The sequence below is a fragment of the Peromyscus maniculatus genome, chromosome 4 (genome assembly GCF_049852395.1).
Source record: "Peromyscus maniculatus bairdii isolate BWxNUB_F1_BW_parent chromosome 4, HU_Pman_BW_mat_3.1, whole genome shotgun sequence".
Taxonomy (NCBI): Eukaryota; Metazoa; Chordata; class Mammalia; order Rodentia; family Cricetidae; genus Peromyscus; species Peromyscus maniculatus.
The window spans coordinates 91,755,219-91,774,611 of NC_134855.1; the positions used below are offsets into that span (position 1 = coordinate 91,755,219).

At 37.9% G+C, this 19,393-nt stretch overlaps 1 protein-coding gene across 1 annotated transcript in view; it reads right to left on the minus strand.

Annotated features, from left to right (window-relative positions):
* Aqr (aquarius intron-binding spliceosomal factor) overlaps window positions 1-19,393 on the minus strand; it is a 79,968-nt gene that overhangs the window by 38,639 nt on the left and 21,936 nt on the right. The window contains exons 9-16 of the mRNA XM_042275915.2: window positions 18,871-18,947; window positions 13,688-13,752; window positions 12,678-12,794; window positions 11,181-11,294; window positions 8,236-8,339; window positions 6,909-7,011; window positions 4,203-4,323; window positions 1,626-1,767 (exon numbers count right to left, since the gene is read on the minus strand). Coding sequence (XP_042131849.2) covers window positions 1,626-1,767; window positions 4,203-4,323; window positions 6,909-7,011; window positions 8,236-8,339; window positions 11,181-11,294; window positions 12,678-12,794; window positions 13,688-13,752; window positions 18,871-18,947 — 843 coding nt within the window. The remainder of the gene's footprint in view (window positions 1-1,625; window positions 1,768-4,202; window positions 4,324-6,908; window positions 7,012-8,235; window positions 8,340-11,180; window positions 11,295-12,677; window positions 12,795-13,687; window positions 13,753-18,870; window positions 18,948-19,393) is intronic.

Here is a 19,393-nt window from a genome sequence, read left to right on the forward strand (position 1 = left end):
AACAAGAAGCATTAAAAAGGGCAGACTTCTGCCACTTGGAAGTATATCAGCTTTTACTGATACCCAGTGGCTTTAGCCATGTGCAAACATGTAATGTACAATAGCTCCTAGACCTCTTTTCTTCCAGCCTCAGAGTATGACCAGCCCCTGTGGCAATTTCTTCATGGGCACCAGTGCTAAAATTTTACAACGATTTATTATTTCAAATGTGAACAAACTAACTCCAAAATTATCATTTTTTTCTTATATCAAAAGAAGAGTAATTTTAAAAAACCCTCTATTAATAGAGAATAAAAACCATGAGTAATTGTTTATTTTCTTTGTGTGTGCATTTGACATTTAAATTAAATGTACAAGTGAAATCTATTTACTTAAGTGCTAGTTAATATATCCTCATTTTGCAAAATGGCCAAAATTAGGCTCTGAATCTAGGCATATAAATGCAAGGTAACCATAAATTGTAAAGGAATTTCTAGATCAAGTGTTCCTACAGGGTCCGAACAATGGGCAATATTTTCAGCAAAGCTGTGGGCAGGGATGAGCAGCCAGTGGATATACAATTTCATAACCCTAGCCTACTTACTGACTCAACTGATTATTAAGTCAAAAATACTTTGTGTTAGGTTTTATAGTCTCATCCAGAATAACTTCTCACATAATAATTAAAAAACTAGAACTGTGTATAAAATAAAATAAGGAAGTGAAAAAAAATAGATCATAATCACAGTGCCTGTGGTCGCTCTCTATGGAGAGGAAAAGGGAGAAGGCTAGGATATACCTAAGGAGGGTCACACTCCAGAAACCCTTAGGCTTTTCATTCTAAGTCAGCATCACTGTGTGTGTACCTACTATGCCTGAAAGGTAATGAAGATTTACTTCACAGATGAATTTTATTGATAAGCAATTATGTACTTTTAATGTATGTGATTTATAACTATCTACTTATAAACAGTGAATGAATTTATCCCAACTTACTCAAGGGTAACATTCCACAACCAACCTTCACAGATCTCATAATGCAAAACAGTCTACCATAGCTAGAACAAAAGGCTTTTCTTAAAGAAGCTCTCCAGATAAAGCTCTCCAACGGTGGAGAGAAACAAAAGAAATCCCCAAATAACTAGACCTGTAAGTGAATCCTGCCAATGTGCTACTCATAGAATGTTCTGCAACATCCTCAGCCCTAGACAGTTCCTTTGGGCACCGACTCACACTTCTAGCTAGTCATAGAAGCCAGTATGGTAGAGAAGCATTCCTTTATTGTAAACTCTAAGACTAACAAACAGCATCTACTCTGCCCTATACAGGACTGCTGGCCAGCACACATCCTCCCCTCTTTACCCTGTTACTAAATATCTAAGCTAATCTCTTCTACATTTCTCCCTTTCCCTGACTAAAATGACCTCTTCTCCCTTCTCCCCAGTTCCCCAGCCACACCTCCAGGTATTCAGAAACATAGTTTACTTTTTAACACTTCAGAAGTAAATTTACACTATAAAAATTCTGAAATAGTGGGCATCTTTGACAGGTATCTTCATATTGCTAAACACTCTGATTTTCCTAACATAGCATATCAGATTACTGTACCCACATTTCCACATTACAAATGGCATCAATTTACTGACCATGGCTTCATTCTGCTGACACTATCCTCGATGTCTTGTCTAATTTCATAAGTTGATTCTAAGCGGAAGAGATTAAAGTTCCTCAGGAGGTAGTCATGTAGAGTTAGAAACTGCAAATTCAACTTGGGAAGAGCAAGACAGCCTGAAAAAGAAAACAGCATCGATGATGGCATTATTCTTTGAATCAACAATTTGGTCTATGTACAAAAACCACACCAGCTACTAGAGAAGCAGCTACTGATGCTTGTGAAACACAGGCCCATCTTCACATTTCCGTCTGCAGAGACACTAAAGCCAGACTAACTGAGGGTACAGATACAACTATTCATAAAAGTAAGCCACATCAGCATTTCATATGCCAACAGTGCTTCTTAAATGTTTCTAAAGATACTTAACACTAGTACAGACTCTACTAGCTTAAAAAACGCCTTCCTCTCATATTCATGCCATCCAAATTCTGAAGTGTGTAACGTTAGCATAAACTTACCCCGTGACAAAGCTTACTAAGCAAACTTAATTATGATGATGTCACTTTGGCTAAAGAGAACTCCAAACATTCCTCTGGCTCGACTTTAAGAGCGACGGCACTATCTACATGTTATTCCAGCCCTTCTCTATTAGTGAATGAAGTCTTACCATTATTTAGAGAGCAAGTACTCTACAGCATTATCAAAGGAATCCTTAAAGTCACAATACATTTAACTGACAAATCATGTTTTTGTAATTAATATCCGCAGTCATGATATAGCAACAGTAATAAAAGAACTGAAATACAAGAAATGATATGCAAAAACTCATATCATTTTTATCAGGAAACACTGACTTGCAATCTGACTTAGTATCTCTCAGGCATAGGCTGAAGGATAGGTGTCTCATTTTCATTAAAAACAAAAACAAAAACCTGTTAGCACCTTGCAAGCTTCACTGAATTAGAAAAGGTTATATAGAAAGGAACGGGTTCCTCATGGTATCCTCCTGTATATATGTGACATCTGGTCTCCTCCCTCTGTCCTCCTAGTTCCCTAGGTAGTCCAGCCTCTGCTTTATTACATGGATTCCTGTTTTGGGATATTTGTACACTGTGTGAAGGTGTATTGCTGTGAATGGTGTATTAAGAAGGTGGGATTTCTGGAGAGAGAAAGGAAAAGGAGGAGAATCTAAGTGTGCAAGAGATGCCAGGAGACATGGAGAGGAAACAGGAGGTGCAAGATGGTAGAGAGGTAACACCACATGACTGATTAATGTAAAGGGGTTAATTTAAGTTGTAAGAGCTAGTTAGGAACAAGCATAAGCTATACATTAAGCTTTCATAATTAATATACTCTACTTCCCATTTTCCTAAAGATCTCTTCCTGTCTCATGATCCCTGCTCCAGTGTCTTGTTCTACACACACACACACACACACACACACACACACACACACACACACACACACACAAAAAAAAAAAAAAAAACTCCTACATATAATTTAATTTCCATGTTCTGTATATAGGAAAGACAAGCCATGCTTGTCTTTCTGATTCTGGCTTTGTTTTTGGTTTTTGGTTTTTCCAGATAGGGTTTTTCTGGCTCTGGCTGTCTTAGAACTCACACTGTAGACCAGGCTGTCCTCAAACTCACAGAGATCCACCTGCCTCTGCCTCCTTGAGTGCTGAGATTAAAGGTGTACACTACCACCACCCAGCTCTGGCTTATGTTGTTTAGCATAATGATTTCCAATTGCACACACTTTCTGAGGGTGGATTTCAGGAGGAAATCTGCAATAGTCGCTATCAAAAAAACTGTGACTACTTTAGAGTTGTTGCTAGTATAATGCCACTGTACATTTGGGCCAAGTTCTCATCTTCAGGGTACTAACAGGTAGTTCTGAATCAAAACTACAGGCTCAATATCTAGCACATGTACTTGGGAAGTAGAGGCAGGAGTTCAAGGCCAGCCTGCCTAGACCACACAAGGCACATTTCAGGTTAGTTTGTACAGCATGACACCTTGGCTCAAAATAATAAGAACAAAAATAAAAGTTAAAAAGACCAAGCATTTGTTACCAACTGCTGCTATGTATTTTATGGTAGTCATCACCTGGCTTCACAAAGACCTTTAAAAAGGCTCTAACAGAACCTTTGAAGGCATGTTTATTAAACAGCCTATCACAGTGATACAATGAAAGCTGTACTTTCTGCATTCTTAAGCTTCCTAAAAATCAGCCTTGTGGCTGGGTGGTGGTGGCACACGCCTTTAATCCCAGCACTCGGGAGGCAGAGCCAGGAGGATCTCTGTGAGTTCGAGGCCAGCCTGGGCTACATAGTGGGTTCCAGGAAAGGTGCAAAGCTACATAGAGAAACTCTGTCTTGAAAAAAAAAATCCTTGTGGTTTAATAATCATATTTTATACAGGGTGACATATCCTAGGGTATAGTTAAATTTAATATAAATCCTTATACTAAGCATTTAAAATTCTCACTCTTTTCTAGCTTCTAATATTAACTGCAGAACACAGAAAAGTATTGGTGTGCATTTTAGCTATATATGATGAACGTAAGTTCACATCACATCTGAGCTCTGTATTCCTTTACCTACCTTCCCCAGAATAGTACTCAGTTGGGACGATGTTTTCATCCCATATAATTTTCTCAGTTGGATACAGAGGCATCTGATTCAATTGCTGAATTTGAGAGATACGACGTTCATGGCGAGATACCTAAAGGAAGGAAACAAGTTTATGCAGAACATGAGTGATACTACAGTTTACTCAGAGCAACCGAGAGGCATTATGCATGGAGTGAGACATTCCTGGCCTTTCAGTCACTGAGACACTTTAATGAGACTTCATTTTTTTCCTTTCCTGTTTTCTCTCATAAATCACAGAATAAAGAGGTGTCAATCAAATGTACTAGAGCCAAATCCCAGCTCCTCCATTTATAAGTAAGTTACTATCAGCCTCTTAATCTTTGTTTCCTTCTCAATAAAACAGGTGAAGTGTTACTGTCTATCAAGGTTCTATGAAAATGAGACGGAATATTGTAAATCATATCAAACTCCCTCGTACATGCCAAGAGTTTAAGAACTGTAGCATCTATGCAAAAACCAAACAAACACCCCAAAGAAAAATTCTGAGTCCTGTGTTTAATTTTCACATTTCGCCTAAGAATCTCATATAATCTGAGGAAGCTTATTAATCCCCTGGTCTGAATCTTCTCCACTGTACAATGAGAGGAAGTGAGCTATACTGCCCTTCAGGAGTGATCTCTACATATGCCTAACACTACAGTTGTGCATCTCACACATAAACAAGTCTGTTTTCTAACTAACAACACCAAAATGACACTGCTGTTTCTGGGAAAGGTCCCCAGGAAAGGTCTGTATTTCTTTTGTTCATAAAAACTTTTAGTATTGGTACCAACAGCCTGATTCAAAAGAGATTTTACACTGTCAGAAGAGAGCTCAGGGAATTTTTAGGAAGCATTTGCAGTTACAGACAGTGACAAGTGACTTGTAGGAGGACAGGCAGAGACAGCAATCTAAGACACACACTTCAGAGTAAACACACAAGCAAAAAAGGACTTTCCATACTGGAACTAATTTAAAATGCTCCCCAAGGCTTTGTCCCCAAATGACACTCAAACACCTGTCACTGAGCTTTAAACACCTGTTACAGATAGTTTCTTGTCTCTGTCAAATTTAGTGTAACACCATCTTTCCAACAGTGAAGGATTATGTTCTACATCATGTATTAAAAATATAAGCTTGGAAAATAAATGACAGAACGGCACACCTAGTATGGTTCAACACGCATAAGAAAAATCAACAGATGCATGTTTATTCATTCATTCATTCGTTTGTTTGTTTGTTTATTGCTTAGGCACAGATGTCTGAAACAGATGAAAAGCTACCCAATCTTATAATAGTAAAGAAAGAAAAAAAAAAAACACAAACAAAACCCTAAACAACCATTTTAAATCCTGGAAAACTGGCCAGACCAGGGATGGTGAGAAGGTAGTGGACACGCTCACCCGACAATGGCAATCTACACATTTTGGAGGATAACCAGGCAGCCTCTCTTTCAATGTAGATCAACACACACATCTAATAACCAGTTCCTGGTTCTGGTGAATGTTCACATACTGGTGTACAAACACACACACACACACACACACACACACACACACACACACACACACACTCTACAGCAATATCTGTAAAGGTGAAAACTGCCAACAACTTAAAGAGCCAGTAGCTGGCCACATGGTGAAATAGTCATCTGAAGGGAGAAGGTGTTCTTACATTATACAGCAGACTAAACCCCCAAACATGGCGAAATGAAAGCAATATTAAAACTTTTTTTAACGTTCTGGAATTACTTGAATATTTGCTCCTTTGGTGTTGGGGATCAACATATGGTATTGAATATATTACATGTGCAAGCATTCTATCACCGAGCTACATGCCTTACTTGAATTTTGACCTAGAGGGTTCTAAATTATAGCAATTAATTGTACTCTACTAATATTCAGATAATTATATCATATATATGTAAATTTTTTTCTGAAAACTTTAGAAGGGTGTAGGTACAGAGTTTAGTGTTTACTTCTGGGCAACAGGAGAAGCCCAAGTGGACAAGTTCTTCACTCCTTGACTTTAACCACTGAGGAATTGTACATTATTTATAATGTAAAACAAACCCAACTCAAAAAACCCAAAGGACAACAGCAGTAACAGCAAAAAGCCCCACTCCAACAAAAACTATGTTTCTATAAAGCAACACAAAACTAGAAAAAATACCAGTTTAAAAATTAAAGCCTCACTACCAAAACTGACTGAAAATGCTTAGACTTCTTAAGCCACTTAGGGATATTTTATTGCATTTCTAAATTACTCAATTTATAGTATCAAGGTTATGACTTAGTACTGGACATATTCTGTTTGAATAATCACCTTTACAATAACCACATGACCACAGTTATTCACCTGCACTGTGCTAACCGTGGTCTCCGTTAACTCTGGACCCCCAGAGCATGAGTCCACTGCAACACAGAAGCTGATCTGTGATATAATGAATTCCTGCCATAAAGGAGCTTAAAAAGGATGAAAGATGTGCTAAAAGAAATTAAAGAAATGAAAACCAAGCCCAACTTAAACAAACAAACAAATAAATAAATAAATAGAGCGAGGTCAAAGTAAATTATTGCATCTGTACAGTAGAAGTCAATATTGTTTACATCTCTATGAGTGATTCAAAAAGGTAGTAAAAGACACAGGAGAAATACTGAGAACACTAATATTTACCAGCAATTCTAGAAGAAATTCTTTTTCGAAAGTTGTGTCTTCATTTTTAGGGAGCGTTGGCAAGAGGCAGAGGTATGATGCCACCTGGTGGAGGGTGTTTGAACTGCAGAATGGAGAATATTTTATTCAGATCAACTTACTTTTGAAACATGTTTTCCTATTCTTATCTTAAAAAGTAAATATAACCCTAGGGCATAGGCAGCAAAACAAACAAATAAACAACAACAATAAAAACTAAAAACAGGGCTAGAAACTTCTGAAGTATTTTCCTGGAACCTGAAATCCACGGAAGCAATCTGCAAGGAGATTTTTTTTTTTTGTTTGCTCACTGACCAGAACACCGAGGGTATGAAAGCAGTGGTGAGGACCGCAGACTCGGCTGCGGCCAATAGCTGGAGACGTCCTGCCTCCACACTCCTACATGCAGGACTATCTAAAGACAGTTTCACCAAGAACGACCTCGATGAAATGGAAAACATTCCTACTGAAGAAGTTACCAACACTGGACTCTCAAAGAGCCACTTAAAAAAGCATGTGACAAAATTCAAAGTACGTATTATTTTAATTTGAAAAAATGATAAATTATGCTTATTTAGTCTTTTATTAATAGTATTTTTCTTTTAGGAACCAAAAAAGTTTTTTCTCACTTCATTTTACATCAAGCCCCTCTTTTCCATTCTAAACCCTGGAACTGCTAATCTATTTTCAATTCTTTGTTTTTTTCCAGGTCAAATAAATGGTCTAGAACACTCAATAGCTTTTTATACTCGCTCCGTAATGCACTGAAAATTCAACAGCAAAGTAATCAAGAAGCAGTACAATGGGTACCACTAGTAGCATGCCTGTAGATAATTAGAAGATCTATGACTATTTTAAGCACATAGTAAATATGGAAGTAAATAAGTTAGTAACTATTATTTTCCAAAAAATATAGTAGTAGATATGTACTAGATAGTATTGTTGATGTTATATATCTTAAACTGACAAAATTTTCCTAGGTCACACCTCTAACATTAAACATGAAGCTTTACTGGTTTTTGTTATATTCTGTTTATGGCTAGTGAGATTTGGCCAGTTTAATGTCCCGTTCAAAGAACAATGGCCTAAGTTATTAAAAATATTTTCATCCCTTCCCAAGGAAAAGATGGTCAGTTATGTTTAAGTGACTCAAGAATTCCTAATGGCTAGAGAGGAGCACCAGTTATGAGGTTAACAGAGGGCCACCAAGCAGTCTAATGTGCCACAAAAGGATTAAAAGCAACAGAGGAAAGAAAATCCCAACAGCAAGATACTGAGGGAGAATGCTCTTCTTTTCATGCAGTCTTACCTGAGAGGGCCAAAAAACTTGACCAAGGAATCCCGGGCATCTACTTCTGCCACATTGGAAAGAGAGAAGTCATAGAGTTCGGGGAAATGTGCAAAAGCAGCTCTCTGGAAAAGCAAACCATCAACGGTTAATGCCTGAGCATCAGTACACCACCCGTGACTCCCAGGCCACACGGGGCAGAGCATGTCCTTCAGTCTCCATGCGTTTGTGCACTTTCATTTCTCTTGCTGCTCATATCTAGCTTCATCCCATTATGGTTAGATAAAATACACGGTATTATTTCATTTTCCTATATTTGTTGAGGCTTGCTTTTTGTCTTAATATGTGAAATATTTTAGAAACTGTTCCATGCGCTGTCAAGACAAATGTGTAAACTTTAGTGTTTATGTTTCTAGATAGTTATTAAATCCACTTGATTTGTGATTTCAATAAGTAAATAAATGAATAAATTTTCACTACTCCTTCTTCTGTTTATCTTCTGTGTGATCCCTGCCTCATTAAACAGGAAGTGTGTTATGCAATGGGGAAAGCATCCATTGTTCTAGCAAAGCAACAGCATCTGTGGTTAGTGCTCCCTCCCCACCACTGCTGGGGAGTGAACCCAAGCCTTGTGCCTGCTAAGAAAGCACTCTACCAGAGCTACGCCCCAGCTTTCTGTGACCCCAACACAGTTGACATGAAAATGACATGCATATTAGCTCCCTTGGCAGAAAATCCCAGCATTTTATTACCAAGAACTAGCCAAACACTACTAAAAGAAAGCTCCAAGGGATACTGTACTGGAGCTTAACCCAATGGAGAAGCTGAAAATACAGCATGCTTTTAATTGACTGATCTCTGGGAAGATAAGACCTGGCAAGGGGCATCCCGACCAATCTGGAGTAAACGACGAGACAGCTGAACTGTGGTGATCTAACAGACTGAGGTAACAGGCCTTGTCTTCTATCATGCCTCTGTGTTACAGAAAAGAACCAGAATTCTTGTACCATGGTGGATGGCACAGAAGGTCACCAAAGGTAGAGGTAAGCATGCCATGAAATTGCTACAGACAACTGCAAAGAGACCCTAAAACCAAGCCTGAGAGTAAGGGACCTAAACCAAGAAAAGCATGAGTCAGCTCTAAGAAGAACACATCAAGAATAAGGCTGGAGCCAATGTGAACAGCCACTTTCTTTGGGGCCTATCACCACACCTACCTATGCTAAAAGAACAGGCCACATGCACAGTGGCCATGGTCATGTCAAGGGCAGAGGCAAGAGGACAAAAGCACCGCTGCTCTGCAGAAGACAGAAAGAGATGTCTGAGCTCACTCTTCCTCCAAAAAGATGTGGCACTTTAGTGCTCCATGTCACCCACGTAGCATTTGGGAAAGGACGACAACCAGTGAGAGATCAGGACTGATTATGAAAGAGTTTGAATATAGCATGATGCTGTTATTCTTTAGAGTCACTCTGTAAATACTTTAGTTTCTTTAAACTGACAAGCCAGGTGTGGTGATTAATCTAGAATGTCAGCCTGATGGGGTTTAGAAACAAGTGCCGATGAGAGATTATCCAGATTACTTTAACTGTTATAACTGTGTGCAGTACCATCCCATGGCTTGGGATCTTGGACTGCACAAAAAGGAGAAAATGGTGGGGCACCAGCCTTCACCTCTGCTTTCTCACTGTAGATACAATGAGGTACCTGCCTCACACTCCTGAAACCACGCCTTCCCTGCCCCGATGAAGTCACCTTTGGAACTAAAAGCTAAAATAAACCCTTTCCTCTCTAAGTTGCTGTACACTGGTGTTTCACCATAGCAACAAGATAAGTAACTTCCACATTGGTGTGGTTGTAATCCCGGCACAAGAAGCAAAGGCAAAAAGATTATAAGTTCAGGCCAGACTGGACTACATAACAAGACTGTTTCTCAGAAATAATAAGTAATTGGTAAATAAATGAATAAATAGAGTGATAGAAAACAAAGGGACTTTGGGGCCTATTTGTGCTATATTAGTCTCGCTCCTATGACATATATTTATTATTAAATATGTATAATGTATGAGTATATAAATAAAATATATGAAAATACCTAAAAATAAAAATATGTATAATTGACTTTATCATGGGTGCAGGTGTATGTGTGTGCCCTTGCAAGCATCATGGCAGGCAGGGAAACAAACCTCGAAGAGATGAGAATGAAAACTTGGCTCAGCCTGACTTAGTGAGTTTGGATCAAACTTCTAGAGTCTAATCCCAGGAGGTTTATTGTAAGCATATTTAAACATAGTAGAATTTGGAAAAAAGTTTCCAGACAAAAATCATTCCAATTCTAGATGAACAATAAGCTTAATACATAACAACATAGAAACTCCTTTGCAAAGTACATGTGACTTTGCAGATGGGTTCCATAGTTTAAGGGCTTAGGATCTGATGTGGACTCTGATGGAGATAGCGTAGAGATTAGCAGGCCATAAAGTACATGATATGCCTCCCCTCAGGAGAGGTTCTATTAACTAGGAGCTAAAGGTAAGGTCTTGGGAGGGAGAGTCTGGAATAATCAATCATTCTGGAGTATTTTGGTGAGGCTCGGCTTTACAGATAGCAAAGGTCACCAGGCCATTAACAATATCATCTGCCTTCTGGGTGAAATGCAGGTACTTTACCTTCTCCATATTCCTAGTTCTCCTAGTGCTTATCTGTGAATACAAGGACCTCTTACCCTCTACACACAGGCTGACTCAGATTTTAGAGTATCAAATGCCAGCATGTAGATTGACTTACAGGTTCAGATAGACTATGAAAGTCATTTATTTAACAAATTCATCAAGAATGAGAAAGTTAAAAATTTGTTAATTTGAAAGTTAAATATTAATACATTTTTATCTACATATTATAAACCTAAGTTATAGAATGACTCAACAGAAAGGAGCAGGAGAAAAGGTATACTGCATTTTCTTTACCTGTAGAGATGTAATTCTGTCATAGTGAATTGTGGTCATCTCATTCTCTGTCAGAGCATTTCCAGTCTGGTCGTTAATTTCAAAGCCAGTGTAGAACTTAAGCATGTCTAAAAGCTGGAAGGAGTCATTTAAATTAATAAATTATTTATGAAAAATAATTTTTAAAAACCTGTATGTTTTTCAGGGGTTGAAAATTTCAGAATGTAGTATTATACAACAAATACCTGAGAACATACCAAACATATTTAACTTATGTGAAAATATGTGTTTTATGAATAAATTGTTAAGCCTACTTCATATACATAGTCCGCTCCTACAGAGAAGAAATTCAACGCAATTCCAATAAAACAGAGGAATTTTGCATATTAGATTATGCTGTGGCCAGGTCTGTGAAGGACTGCCTTGACTGATGATAGATGTCTGCCCAGCCAACTGTGGGTGACACCAGTCCTCAGCAAATGGTTTTGGGCTGTTTAACAAAGCTACCTAAGCATGAGCCAAAAAGCAATCCACCAGGCAGCAGGCCCCCATAGTTCTGCTTCCGTTTCCTGCTTACACTCTTGCCCGGACTTCAAGGATGGACTGTGACTTGGAAGTTTAAGACAAACACACTTTCCACTCCAAGTTGCTTTTCATCAGTGTTTCATCACAACCACAGTATAGTGAACTACATCAGTCTATTACTCATCCCTCTTATGAATCTCCATGGTCATCAAACCTTTTTAGCTCAGCTCATGATGAAGAGGCCTTGCTTTCTGCACATGGAAGCAGATCCAAGGAACATTCTGGCTGCATTCACTAAAATATTTATTATTTTTAGTTCTAACCTGTGACACATTATAGTCAATTACTAAGAATTTAATATATATGGGAAATCACTGGAAAAAAAGACTTTTTTTTAATGAAAAAAAATAGAAGTACTTAGTAAGACATGAGATACAGAGTATGTAACACATAAAATCTGAATCTCCAATTTACTCTCACCAAAAAAACATTATTACAAATTTGTTAGATATTTTCTTTGGTTTGACATTACAGGAAAGCCAAAGTACCAGCAAGCTGTCTCCCCACCCAAAGCAGTAAGCTGAAATATATTTGTCTTCCCACTCGATGAACCACAACAGGTGTAGTACTCTTCTGCGCTATCGACTGCCTGTCACTGTTGTCATAGGCAAGAGCGAGCCATGGTACTACATCACTACAATTAATTTGCAGTTAATGCTTATTACCTATTATATCCCATAAAATTAAAGTATGTGAACACATGAAACTACATTTCCAAAGTCATAACTAAGCTCAATAAAAGAACATATAGTTAACATACAAGTTAAATAATTACTGGAGTTGTATAGGTGCATTCAACTATGTATACAACATTCAAGTCAATATTTTAGAATTTTGCTTTGGCTCACTCCCTGGTTCTTCCAGCTGCATGGTAAAGTGAAGATCAACTTAAGAGATTACAACATTAAAAGTGTCAGATCCACCAGGGCTCACTTGGGAAAACAGATGGCCATCCTCTTCTCTGTGAACAAGACTGGAAAGGTAACAGTGAACCAAAAGGTGGGAGTCATCCAGGATGGTATTAAACCAGCGCCTCGTGGGAAGCAGAGCCTGGGAAAAACAAACACCAGAGCATTCATTTTGCATGTATTCTCTGCAGATATTCTCTAGAGATAAAATCTACTACTATTTCATACAAAGTGGACATCACAAAAAACCTGCATGCTCGAAGACAGCAAGTGTATAAAACAAGGTTCTCATCCATGCTGATAACCAACCTAAAACAACACTCAGTGGCAATGCTTGTCCTTTTCAAAATGATGGCGGCACAACTTGGAAGATTAAAAACAAGAGCTGACACAGGAAAAATCTCACAGATCATTTTGTCTGAAGTTTTTAAACCAAATCTACATAAAATTCCAGTATGCACTACATGTGGTTAAAGCTCTTTTCCATTTCCTGTTCCCACTTCCCTTATGACAGTAAGAAAGACAGTGATAAGAAACTGAGATGGGCAGTTTTACAACTACTTATCCATCACTGCATAGACAAAGTTACTAAGATCTGACATAGTGAGAGGATATAAATTAGTCATTGGTAGAGTTAGCATATGAATAAGATTCTCAAGAATGATTGCTAGTCTAATAATTTTAACACTCATTTCAAATGAAGGGACAGATTTTCTTTCAATATCCTACATTACAGAGGGAAAGGAAAAGTATTACTCTGAACTACATCAACTGTGTATCTGAACTTTCCATAAGAATCCCGTGCCTAACAGTAGGAAATCTTTAAAAATCTTAATTTTAAAAGGCAAAGCAACCCATGCCAATAAGACACTTAGCACAAAACCTCAAGCAATCAAACCCTGTGACTTTCTTGTCTACATGAAACCTTGAAATAGGAACAAACCAAGGGCCATTTCAAGTATTTCAGATATAGCTGTAGCTTGATCTTAGACTCATAAAGAATGTACAGCAAGTCACTATGTATGTATTTCTTACCTCTAGATCAATCATAAGTTCGATGAATCTTTCACAGTAATGAACTTTGTCCATAGTGACAGGCTCTAAAAATGAGAGAAACATGTTAGAATTTTACCAAGCCATTTTGTGTGCTATTTCTTAAAACTGGAAGCTATTAAACAATTTAAACAAAATCACTTGTCTTATTCTAACTGAACTATGATTCAGAATAAGATTTTCACATTTTTTTTTAAAGGCAGGCCATCATTATTTAGGTCTAATATGAGAAAATGAAGGAATCTAGATTGGGTCAGAAGTGTATATTAATAATCTGATGTACAAATAATGACGTATAAATTATTTACAGCTTTAAATTAATTTTATGTGTTTACCTACATGTATGGATGTGCCCATGGTCTGCAGAGGACAGAAGAACTAGAGTTATATAAAGTGAGCTGTCATGTACACGATGGGGGCTGAGCCTGGGTCCTTTGCAAGAGCAGCACGTGTTCTAACTCATGAGCCATCTCTCCAGTCTTAATAACTATAATGTTTTTAAAAATCAAAAGTAGTTTTCTTTTTAATAGAGGCCAGTTTTATAGTGTTTGTTTCACTTTCCTCAGTATATATCAAACTCATAAGAATTCTCATGAATAAACACACACATCATATACGTGTATGCGTAATATACATAATACATATATGTGTAATATACATATATTGTGTAGTGTATATACAATATATAATATATATACACATATATGATGCATATAGCTAACTTTGAAGTAGTAAATATATACACCAAAGAAAGTCTTTTTCCACTGTTCATGTATGACTTTTTGTAATTTTAAAAGGAGATTATATTGGTTTAGAAAGTGTATTAACTTTGACATATAAATGTCAATGACACAAAGAAAAATACAATTTTTTTTAAAATCATAACACTGATTGATTGTATTCATAATGTACTATTTTTTAAATATTTCATTTTTAAATAATAACAGCCTTGTGAAATAAAACACTTTCTGGCTGTAAGTTTTTTGTTTTTTCTTAATACCAGGAAACAGTCTACTACTTGCCCTCTAAAACCATGGGTCAACATTGTTTCTACTGACTCACAGATAGTTTTTAACCAGTGCCTAGCTAAGACTAAGCAGTGACTAACCAAGCACGACCCTTATAAATACCCACCCATAAATGCTTAAAAATGCATTTATCCATTTGTAATATGCAGGAAAATGGAAGGTTAAATATTATAGAAATTTATAGAAGTTTCTACCTACTGTATTAAAATGTTAACTGTAGTTTTTTCCCCAGAACTTCTCCAGTTAGTATCTACCTATTACCCAGATGCCAAATCAATAGATTTGAATATTTGGAAGAGACATTAAACATCTACTCTAGATATTCATTTTCCAAGTAATAAACTGATGAAGATGGAGGATTGGAACCTGGTTTTCTGACCTTATCCTAGGCCATAGGGCTCTTAGGGATAAAGCCTGGTAGGTCAGTTCATACAGTCTTAGCACTCTGGATGATACACCAGGAGGAGCATAGCTTGTGAGTTTCAGGCCACTATGCTCTGTACAGCAAGATCTAACCAACCAACCAACCAACCAACAAACAAAAAATAACCCCCCCCAAAACAAAAACAACAATGAAAAACTTCAAGGCAACCAATAAACCTAACAGGCAAAACTCCTAATTGCCTAGAATGTACAGGCCCTATGATTGATAAACTAAAAAATTTAAGAGAACTATGCTTAAATTAAATCCTTTAAAGCTAGCACTTGGTTGCTGTTCAAGTTTGCCTAAAACTAAAAATCAAAACAAAAACAAGCTCTGTATTTTCTACCTTTATAGCTTGAAAAAATTGGCAATGGTCAGGTTAAAATTAGAATACAAATATTGGTGCATAATCTCTGCTCTGGCAGACAGAGGTGCATTCAGTAAAAGCCTCTCCTAATAATGCACTTGGCAGCCCAGTCTGGACACTTGCATGTATTATGCACATAAACCCTTCTCTGAACGACACATCTACCAATTTGGCATCTCTAGGACTCTCCCTTCATTGAGTTACATACAGGTACACCCTGTTCCAAACAAAAAAATAAGTGTATGTTGCCCAAAACAACCCTCAAACTTGAATAGTTTCTATTCAGACATATTCCCAGTTAGAGTTGGATATGGAACATGGAAACCAATGCAGTCTGAACTAGTTTTGAGTGTGTGTACAGTAAATCCAAGCTGTGTCCTCAAGTTAACTTTTAAGGAGAATCCCTTATTTCCCCCTTATGCCTAGGCATAATTCGGTGTACATATGATTAAAATTAGATTTGCTACCGGAAGAGACATGTGCAGTAGAGAAACAATTATAAAACCTAATTTAACAAACAAACAGAGAACCACTTTCCCTATGCCCTTTAGTAATTAAACTCCTCCATCTCTTGATCCCATAAAAGAAATGCACAAACAATAAACTTGGGCTCTTGGTAATCTTCACCCCTGTGGTCCACTGGCCCCTGCAGTATACACTGATCTTTGCTTTAATGACATTTCCTTGCTCCTTTTGCAAATCTGTATGAGCACTTATTTCAATTTCTTGAATAAGAAGTTCAGAACCTGGAAACACCTGACCCTGACCACAACAATCAGTAACATATGTGAAGAAAGAAAATTAAAGAACATGACCAAAAGTTCTAAGAACTCGGATAGATACAGTTGAGAGATCAAATCTATGAATCCACAAGGTAGGAGCTAAGATAAAATCCAAAGGCACAAACATTTATTCAGTAAATTTATTCAGTAAAATTTATTTATTTATTAAAAATTTATTCAGTAAAACTGTAGAAAATTCAAATGTTGGGAAGAACTGAACATTCAAACACAAGAGACACTTAGAACTCAAACAGAACTGGCCAGAGACGGAAGCCAACCCCCCACCAACCCCCCAGCACCACCCCCCTATGGAGGCTGAGAACAAGTTCGAAGCTATTCTGAAATCTGAGAGAGTAGGCTGAACAAACAAACAAACAAACAAAACTAGCTAGAAGAGGAAAAAGTTGGCCACTACAAGGCTGGGGAGGGGCAGGGGGCAGGGAGCTCAGTGACACTGCTTGCCTAGCAAATGCCAAGTCACAGATCCAATTCTAAAACAGAAACAAACAAAAGCCCCACAGTGCTTCCATAAAGGGAATAATTCATCCAAATGACACAATAAAAGAGATACCTACACACTATGCGGCTTAGGTTTATCTTCAGCTTTACTCAACCTAGAGCTACCTGGAAAGAAGGAACTCCAAACTGAGGGACTGCCCTGTGGGTATGTCCGGGAGGGAATGCAAACAGAAAAAACTGCTGTGGGGTTCCACCTCCATCAAGTCAGAATGCCAGCATCTAGAAATCAAGACCAAGACCAAAGAGATGGCTCACTGGGGAAAGGCACATGCCATTGAGTCTAGCCGTCTGAGTTCAATCCCAAAACCTACATTGTAGGTGAAAACTGACTCCACAAAGCTGTCTTCTGATTTCCACAAACATGCAGTGTGCACACCGAAGTAAACGTACAAAATGAAGCCCCCGAGGCAATGTGTATTGTTGACATGGGCATGGCCGTGTCAAGGACTCCCATGACTCAGCTTCATGGGAGTGGCAAAGTCTTCTGGTGGGAGGCTCAGAGGGATGGCCAAGCTTTCCTCAGGTCTTTATCTCCTGGGTGTCTACAGCCTAAAGACAGAATCCCTACTGAGATTGCTCCTACTGAGATTAGCTAAACCTGCCTCCTTGATGCAATTATATACCACAAATGCTGCTTCCCTGCTCAACTGTGTATATAATAACACACTGAGCTTCCAGGTGCTATGACTTCTCTATCAGTTTTTCTGTGTGTCCATATGCTTGTCTTTTTTTTTTGTTCCCTTGCCACCTGAGTGAGGTTAGTCCCTAGAGTCATGCTGGACATGGCACTAAATGAGTGAATAAACGAATGAATGAATGAATGTTTCAAAAGAAAAAAGGAAAACAAATGACAAAAAAGTGCTGGCAAGGATGTAGGGAAAGATGAACTTTTATATACTCCTTAGAGATTATGTAAACTGCTACAGCCACTATGGAAGTCAGTGCAGAGGTTTCTCAAGACTACAAACAGAACTACTATAGTCAGCCATACCATTCCTGGGTACATATCCAAAGGACTTGTAAGGCCTACCACCAAGACACTTACAAATGGATATTACTGCTGCACTGTTCACAACAGCTAAGAAATGCAACCAATGATACCCATCAATAGATGGGTATCATTTGTGTGTAGTAAATACACACAAAAGAACTGTATTTTGCCTTAAAGAAAAATGAAACCACAACATCTGCAAGAAAATGGATGAAACTAGGGGTTGTTACATGGAGTAAACCAGATGCAGAAAGACAAGAAAAGCAAGCACCACGTTTTCTCTCATATGCAGAACCTAGGTATAAACTTGTATGCATATATATATATATATATATATATATGTATGTATGTATATGCGTGCATGTGTGCATGCACATGAGCATGTGTCTTATGCGTGTTTAAGTCAATCTTGAGAAAAGATCTTTGGAGGGGTAGGGCCAACTGAATAGATATGACATGAAATTTGAAGGGAAGATAGTTTTGGGGAGTAAGATAAATCCGCAATATGGAGACAAGAGGAATGAATAAAGGCAGTGAGGGAGGGAAATGAATGAGAATAAAGTATACATGAAAATTCCATGATGAGACCCATGATGTTGTATGCTAACTTAAAAAGATCAAAGAAATACAGATGAAGACAGACTTGACCCATCTTATTTTGTAGCGTATTATCTCCAAAACACTTCTTATCCCCCCAGCTAAAATCTTATCCTTTGAAAACACTACTCAGCACTGTATTATAAAAAAGCAAATGAGGTCTATAAACACCTTATTCATGATTGTCCCCAGCATCCTGCAGAGAACTTGGACCTGGTAAGCGAATACAAAATGTTTCCTAACCAAATGAACATTTCAATAACCATGTTGGTGCTTCAATAACCCTCCAAGGTAATCGCAACACTCAGGCTGGCAATATACAGAAATGGAAAAGACATACATTCGCTATTACAATTCTAAATCACTCTGAGAGCAGTGTGAGAGCAGAAAGTGAGTAAATTCCAGGAGGGCAACCACATAATAATATACAGTGAGCTGAGTAAAGGCAGCCAATTACCAGAAAGTGGGATGGACTTCAGCACGGAAATAAATTTCTGGATGAGCTGGGAAAGAAACCTTCTTTCTTTGTAGGCCCTAAAAATCAAACAGTAACCCAATTATTTCTGAGTTATTAAAAAGCAAATTTAAATCTGGAGCTGTTCAAGTGCTGTCTCTCTCATATTGTGCACATAGTATCCTTTTGTAACTACACAGGAAGAAAGGAACAGCCTCATGACTGGCCTGATTGGCCCACTAAGCACCTCCTTGAGTTACTTTAAGTTTTCACTTAAATTCAGGGGTCAGGACTGCAAAGGATGTTTCAAAATTCTATCTACACTGTCTAAAAAGTCTAATGTTTAGGGGCTGGAGAGATGGCTTAGCCGTTAAGAACACTTGCTGCTCTTCCATAGGACTGGGGCTCAGTTCCTGGCACCTACACGGTAATTCACAGCCATCTGTAACTCTAATTCCAGGAGATCTGATGCACTCTTCTAGCCTCCAATGGCAATGAATGCATGTGGTGCACTTATAGATGTGGT